Consider the following 7,848-nt stretch of genomic DNA (forward strand, 5'->3'; position numbering starts at 1 on the left):
GACTTTTGAGGATCCCCAAGATCCTTCTCGCGGACACCTGGGGGTCCAGGGACCCCTGTTTGAGAACCTCTGGGTCAAATGTTTTTGTGAAAATCCTCAGATTTTAAAATTGTAAACTTTGATTTTCCACCGTTATGTAAGTTCCACTCTGTGATGTTTCATTCCAAAATGTGTTTTTATTTAAAAAAAATTTCAGAAACATTAAGTACTGTGAATCTTTCTGTGCCATGATTGGAATTGAAGACAATTAAATGCACATACACTATATGTATAAGAAAAAAAAAAAGAACCACCCATATATAAATTAATTCCACTTTCAGAAGTATTTTATTTAAGGTAAAACAACAACAACAACAAAAGTTTATTTTTGCACTATTTTTTTCCAGCTAACTGGTGCTACACAGGCTGTGGTAAGTGAGGAGTAATATTAGATACTGATGAGAAATATTAACTTCTTTAAGCAGAGATTTTCTGCACTGATAGCCTCTCTGTCTTTCACAGCTGAAACCCCATCCCATTGGGAAGAGATGCCAGGATCCAGCTGTGGAGGACAGCGCCAGTCTCCAGTTAATATTGTCACCAGTAATGTTACAGCTGACCTGGCACTCAACGATTTCATCTTCGTCAACTTCTCCTCCCAGCACACCATCAAGTTGGTCGGATTTAATGGACATTCAGGTACACAGTCCATACAAGTCCAAAAAGAGCTTCAAGTCTTTTTTTTTTTTTTACAAAAACACATTTATATTGGCTTTTCTTGCTTGCTTCATATAGTGCAATGCACACTGATGGATAATGAAGTTGAAGTGAGCGGAGGGGGTCTAAATGGAACATATTCTGCAACTCAGTTTCACTTTCACTGGGGTGATAAAGAACCTCATCCAGGGTCAGAGCACACCATTGATGACAACAGATATCCAGCAGAGGTATTTAACGTTGATATCATTTGATTATGTTTTTTATAAAATGTCACTCAAATCTGTTTTTTCTTTAAATTTGTAATCTTTCTCAGATGCACATCCTCACTATAAAGAAAGGTGTCACTACAGAGGAGGCCAAAAATCAGTCTGATGGGTTTGCTGTTCTTGGGTTTTTCATAAATGTACGTCTTCAGTTTTCATCTAAATGTTTATTTCTTAATTGACAAGTTTAACTGACAACAGTAAGACTGCTTATTGAACATTGCATTGAATGTCTGTTCAAAGGGGCTTCAGAAAAGCCTTTATTTAATGCAAGAAATAAAAAAAATGTTTTCATGTTTTTTTTTTCCTCTAAAGGGAACAGATAATGGAGATTTGTCAGGAGCGTGGCACACGCTCACCTCGACAAACATCACAGGTAAAGCCTGCCCGGTAGGAAAGTTGGATTGGAAAGTTTTGTGGATGAGAGGTCAATTATCAAGCTTTTTTTTCACATCTCCTCCCAACCCATAACAGATTTAYGGCTTTTAAAACTTGCAACACTTTGCTCATGGTCGGATAGCACGTCTCAGTTCGGGCTGCAGGAGATGTTCTGTGGCAGCATTTAAAAAAAATAACACGGTTAAATAATTAACATTTGTTCACAAAATGTTATGACCACCTCCCTGCAGCTTCTAGGAAAATTTCCATTTTRTATTGTGCATATTGATTTTATGAGCAGGTCATAAGCTGGTTTTCAAACTGCAGGAAACTGATCAACAAATGAGATTTGGATGTTGACACATTAGTTCTTTTACTTACCCGTTTGTTAATATAAACATTTCTGCCTTGTCCAACAAATCTGTTTTCAGACAATTAGAATTAGTGCTATATTGGTCATTGTCATTTGATTTATTTTAAATTCTTTCTCAGGGAGTAGCGTCGATGTTGAAGTRAGCTTTAACTTCTCTATCGATGATTTGCTTGGAGACGTAAACCGGAAACAGTTCTATCGATACCACGGCTCCCTGACCACCCCTGACTGTGACGAAGCTGTCGTGTGGACCATCTTTCATGAGCCGATCCAAGTCCCCCACAACCTGGTGAGCGTTTTTCAGCWAAACAAAGGCCATGTTGAGCCAACACGCAACACATGAGGGTCACCTCACATCTTAACTCGTAGTGAACACATACAAAATATTTTCGAATTTAGTCACCCTGTTCAAGATTAGTGACAAAACTTGTTGGCGTGAAGCTGCAGTCAGTCATCAACACCTGTATCAATTTCATTTTGTCGTTCCAAGCATGTGAAGCAGTTAATGAGCTGTGGCAAGCACAGTCTGCTTTGGCCACTGATACATTCAGGTAAACATCAAATATTGCAGAACAGCAATGCACTGGCAGGCACAAACAAAAAAACCAAAACAAAATAATACAGGTACCCGCTGGTGTTTGCTTTGATATTTGTGTCAGACTTGATTTACTTTCTGTTGTCTGTATCAACACGCAAATCCATCAGGCGAGTCATTTGCAACTTCAAAAAGGAAAATGGACACATCTAATTGTTGAAGAGTGATACCTTTCTTTATCTTTAACCTGCCAGACAGGAAAGCTGTGGTTTAAGAGTGTTTGTGTGGTAAATTCAATGATAGTCTAAGTGTTAGACTCTTGGAGAACAAATGTACACATGAACCCATCAGAAACTTTTCCCATTACCATAAAATCTGTCTTTGTTCTCAGCATGGCATAAAGTTTCCCAGGATTATTTATCTCATTTGAAGAGCATTACTTGTTTTCTCGGATCACCTTAGTTYTCTGCAGAAGTATGTATCTTTAACGCTGCTGTGGAGTTTGAATTACTTCATTCTCACTGGTGTGAGTGTGTTTATTAACCAAAGACGAGATGTAATCAAAGCTTTTGGTTGATGTAATGAAGGAAGCATGTTTTGTTCTCTTCTCAGATTAATCGTTTTTCTGAGAACACAGACCTCGTGAACAACTTCCGACCTGCGCAACCACTTTACGGACGCAAGGTCACTGCCTCTCCTGCAACTCCTCTACCTCCTGGTGAGCTGGAGTCAATGACATGGCACTCATTTTCAAGGCAGGCCTGTTTTAGACAAGTTTTATGTAAGGGGTTGACTCACTGCATATGATGTTTGTCTCAGTTTCAGAACATCACTGGTGCTATGATAGTCACTGCTGTAAGTAGGCAATAACTTCTTCGCATTTAAAGCTGTGAGCCTTTAAGTTTTACTGTGACAGTGGACATTTTCACATTTCTGACTACAGATTACAGTCCGCCCCAATGGAGCGAAATGCCTGATTCCTACTGTGGYGGCCAAAGTCAGTCCCCCATCAACATTGACACTCATAGCGTTGTGATGGATAACACTCTTGGCTCCTTCACTTTTAAAAATTTTGACAAGGGCGCCATCAACTACATCACCAACACAGGCCACACAGGTTGGTGTTAACGTTTAAATCAAAGGTGATCTGCAGTTATTGTCAGAAGGATTTTGACAACAACACTAAAACAAACAAACTAAAAAGAGCTTATTGTGTTTTTCTGTGTCTTGCAGTGGAGTGTGTACTGAAAGACAACATGGTGGAGGTGTCCGGAGGCGGGTTGAAGCACGCATACTCCACCCTTCAGCTCCACTTCCACTGGGGCACCAAAGCAGCTAACTCTGAGGGTTCGGAGCACACGGTGGATTCACACAGATACCCAATGGAGGTACTTACTGCTCAGATGCATTTAAAATGTTGTGCTTTTCACTAAGTTCCACCAAACATAAATATCCTGTTCATGTCTAGCTGCACATAGTCAGCAAGAGGAAGGATTTAACTTTGAAAGAGGCGCTACAGACTTCTGATGGCCTGGCGGTGCTTGGATTTTTTATTGAGGTAACATCTAGAGCATTAACCTCTCAAAAAATGAAAGCAAAGACAAACAATTTTGTTTTAGTATACTGCATAAGAAAGATGAAGAAATAAGCTTAGATAAGGTCAGACTGACTGAAATGCGTCACCAAACAGGTTGACGTCATCGTTCTCCAACTTATCAGGATTTAATCTCAATTAGGACAAAATTCAACAAACTGGAAACAATCAGCTGTAGAGATATGACTTTATGTGCAACGTTATTTAAAAAATCCAGAGAGTTAGGTAACACTGCAGTGCACATTCTTCAAGTTATCTGTGACCTGATCAGTTTTATGGCCACGTGTGGAGTCAGATGGAGAGGAGTCAGGTTTTGCTGTGAGCTGTATTTTATACTGTATAAAGTGAAACTGCAGTCAGCTTGAGTCAGTTTGGTAAACTCATTTCTTAAATGTTCATTTGCAGGATTCACAAAGTAGTAAGAGAATCACCTCCAGCTCAGGGGTTTCATCGTCTGACATGAGACCCTGGACAAAACTAACCAGTTACTTCTCAGCTATCCAAAACATTAGTGAGTACACACCTGTTTGGTCGAATGCCATACAATATACCAGAACATTCTTTTCATTTTTTTTTTGCTCTTACGTAGGCTCACAGGTTAAAGTCACAGATGTGATCTCTATTGATGACTTGCTTGGCAGCGTCAACCGTGATTCGTATTATCGCTACAGCGGTTCCCTCACTACCCCGTCATGCAACGAAGCTGTGGTTTGGACGGTCTTTAAAGATACAGTTAAGCTGGATCACAACCTGGTATGTTTCAGTCATCATCCTCACCAAAGATAAAAATAAAATCAAATAAACAAATAAAATAAACTAGTACAGGTTCATTTTTTAGGGTGAGATCACATTAAATAGCTTGTTCACAGTCATGTCTAGTTCAGAATTTATTTTCTTTACAATACAGAACCATTTTTATGCAGGTGAAGCAAAAAACAATTATCTTTGATGCAACACTTTGGCATTTGTTTTGAACACACATGGTTGCACATCACTGGTGTGAGATATCCGATTAAGACTATCTGTCTTAATCCTCTTGGTGTTGTTACAGTGTTTATACTGACATCAAATGGAAGCACGGTAATATTTATATGTAAGGTAAACAAAAAGGAATCAACTATATACAAGCAATTCAAAAAGTTCAAATCTCTTCGTTTTTTTTAACAATTTATTGTGTTTAAAATGAGTTTTAAATGTCAGTGTTTGCTCTGCAGCCTATAACTCTTGAGCCTTTTCAATATTAAGGCCAATAAAAACATAAAATCATTATTTAATTTTAACTTAGTGAGGTATTTAGGTGTTTAGGGACTGAAGCAACTCTATAGACTTCATTGGTAAATGTGTGATGAGGAATATGTCAAAGCAAAGCATAAAGATTTTAAAAGAACAGTTGTTCAAGGAAAGCGAAAAACTGATAAATATGTGAGTTATATAACAACCAGACCTCTTTGAGCAAAGGACCAAAGGCTCACAATAACATATTTTACAATATCTAGTGACATGTAAAGGAACGACAGAAAAAAAACCCTCAAATTAAAAAACTTATGATGCCTAGCGTCTGATAAAAGGGTTTAAATAATGTGAAAGCACAAGGAAACGTCTCTGATCTGTTAAGTTAAATATTTAATCAGAAGTCCAATCAGTGTTCACCACGTGCTGCATGCCAACTGCTTAGTGAGCCTTACAGTAAAGCATGGTGGTGTCAGCGTCATGTGTGCCGTTTTAACAACAAAGAGATAACGAGTTGTCCAATTAAAGGGTGGATTCAATCAAATATTTATAAGTTACTAATGGCAACATACTTCAATGCAAAAAGATTTAAACAAGCATATTTAATTATGAATGATGCTGGTGTGACATGAGTCGTTCAGCAGACAAAACATCCTTAAACCTCTCAAGTTTAACTAAACTTCAGATCGCTCAGTCTATATAAATCAAATTTAAGATATTTAACTTAAAAACCTCTCATGTAGTCTGAGGAAAATTTCTTGGACATATGGAGGTAAATAAAACCATAAGAGTTTTACAAACAAATGCAGCTAAAAAAATAAAATTAAATTAAACTTTAAATATTGTCTTTGAACTTCAGTCACATGGATTTTTCTGCCAAGCGTTTCCATCACAGTCGTCATTCGTTGGTTGAAATGCGGTAATATCAGCTCCAATCAGTGCTTGTTATCAGCACGTTGACAACAAAAGAAAATGTGACTGAGAACTTTGCAGCCAAACACAATCTAACTGCCAATACACTCATGACACAGTATACCTGTCATCATTATGTTGCAAAAGAAAGCCTACGTTTACAGTGTACAGCTGCATGTTCTAAACTTTATTTTTCTTTAATTCTAACAGATGATGATGTTCCCAAAATACACAACATTTCAAGACATTTATCGACCCATACAAAGTGTGAACAACAGAAAAATCTACTCCACATCTGCAGCGGAAGCCCTACGATCCATCTTACTTTATCCTCTGTTGGGATGTCTCTTTGCACTTGTTCCGTAATTTGGATTTGACAAAAAATACTGTAATACAAAAAGTGGGTTGAGCATATATCAAACAATGATACAGACAATATGAGAATATACAATTACCATATAATCTTTGAATAAGCTAACCAGGAGATAGATAAATAACATAAATTGTTTTCTTGTGATAAAAGACCGCATATAAGTGCTTTTATAATATCAGAGAAAAGAAACTGATCCGTCTGATTGTGTTATTTCCTGCACATAAATTAAAACAAAACATGTACAGAATCGTGTAAAAGGAAATATGTAGTATTCTTTGTGTGTAGTTATTTTTAAATTTTGCAGATTTGTGAAAAAGAAAAAATATATACTGTTAGTTGTGCTTTTATTTTGTGAGAATGTGATGCATATTTGTGATGATGAACATAAATTAAATGACACCGTTTAAGTGGTAAATCTCTTCATTTAAGTCTCTTTTCTGTGGATGTTTCTTAAATGTAAAAGTTGTGCCGTCCATTATTTTCAGTTTTGTCTAAAACAGAGTTTTTGTAAGGTCATTCTGCGTTCAGAGGTTATTTAAAAAATCATCTGTTACTGATCTACACCCTCATCCTGAATGTCATTTGGTTCTTTGTTACCCGTCAGGTGCTGACTCATCCAGTAACCACGTCAAAGCTTTCAGTCACAATAATCAAGATGCAAATGATGTTAAATGACACGTGTGTGGAAGTCGAGATAATCTTGTGATTATGGGTGATAAACTCTGAAGATGATGACCAGTTTAACAAAAGAGACATCTTTTTACAAAACCAGACGGTTCAATAACAAACACAAAAACACTGCTTAGAAGTTTAGACCAACAAATAAAAGTGAAAGCAAACAGATACAATATAATGTAAAGTAACGAGAAACTTTTTTTTCTGGCTCGCAGTTTCCAACTGCTTTAAATTATGTACACTGTGTATTTTACTTGTTTCTGAGCGTTTCTCTAAAAAAATAACATGAATCATTATTTTTTATCATTGTCCAGATCTTTAATATCTATTATATCTGCAATGGTGACAGTTTTCCTTAATTTCTGAGTTACGCATCAATGTGCAACACAATGATTTTATTTTTTTTAGATTCTATCAACCAACTACAGAAAGCTCAAGATTGAAGTGATCTGACTGTAAACACGCCGTTAACAAACAGCCGTTCACGTGCAGATGAAATGAACAATTCAGATTTCTGTCGTGAAGTTGGATTTCATTAACTTACAGTTCATAACAATCACAAAGTCACGTTCTTATTATGAACCAGAAGTAGCTCTTGTTGTCAAAATGTCGGGATTATAAGTTAAGGCTGTTTGCTATTTCCTCAATTGTTACGTTAGATAACAACTGAGCTTAGTAATCATCCCTTCCATCTAACATCAGCCACTTTTTACTCACTCTTAGTCTGTACTGTTTAGCTCTTCTGTGTTTTTTAGCCTGGGTTACATTTGGTTTTTCACATGTTCCTCGTGGACTTTCTTTGATGAATGTTTGACC

At 36.9% G+C, this 7,848-nt stretch overlaps 1 protein-coding gene across 2 annotated transcripts in view; it reads left to right on the forward strand.

The window, feature by feature from the left end:
- Positions 1–6,780, forward strand: part of LOC106521355 (carbonic anhydrase) — a 10,497-nt gene extending 3,717 nt beyond the window's left edge. For both annotated transcript variants that reach the window (XM_014013890.1, XM_014013891.1), the window contains exons 3-16: positions 387–410; positions 502–678; positions 775–926; positions 1,013–1,102; positions 1,278–1,338; positions 1,833–2,002; positions 2,861–2,966; positions 3,068–3,103; positions 3,192–3,365; positions 3,482–3,636; positions 3,717–3,806; positions 4,248–4,353; positions 4,432–4,595; positions 6,195–6,780. In XM_014013890.1, coding sequence (XP_013869344.1) covers positions 387–410; positions 502–678; positions 775–926; positions 1,013–1,102; positions 1,278–1,338; positions 1,833–2,002; positions 2,861–2,966; positions 3,068–3,103; positions 3,192–3,365; positions 3,482–3,636; positions 3,717–3,806; positions 4,248–4,353; positions 4,432–4,595; positions 6,195–6,350 — 1,661 coding nt within the window. In that variant the 3' untranslated portion in view covers positions 6,351–6,780. The remainder of the gene's footprint in view (positions 1–386; positions 411–501; positions 679–774; positions 927–1,012; positions 1,103–1,277; positions 1,339–1,832; positions 2,003–2,860; positions 2,967–3,067; positions 3,104–3,191; positions 3,366–3,481; positions 3,637–3,716; positions 3,807–4,247; positions 4,354–4,431; positions 4,596–6,194) is intronic.
- Positions 6,781–7,848: the final 1,068 nt, after the last annotated feature.

This window comes from Austrofundulus limnaeus, unplaced genomic scaffold, assembly GCF_001266775.1.
Source record: "Austrofundulus limnaeus strain Quisiro unplaced genomic scaffold, Austrofundulus_limnaeus-1.0 Scaffold108, whole genome shotgun sequence".
Taxonomy (NCBI): Eukaryota; Metazoa; Chordata; class Actinopteri; order Cyprinodontiformes; family Rivulidae; genus Austrofundulus; species Austrofundulus limnaeus.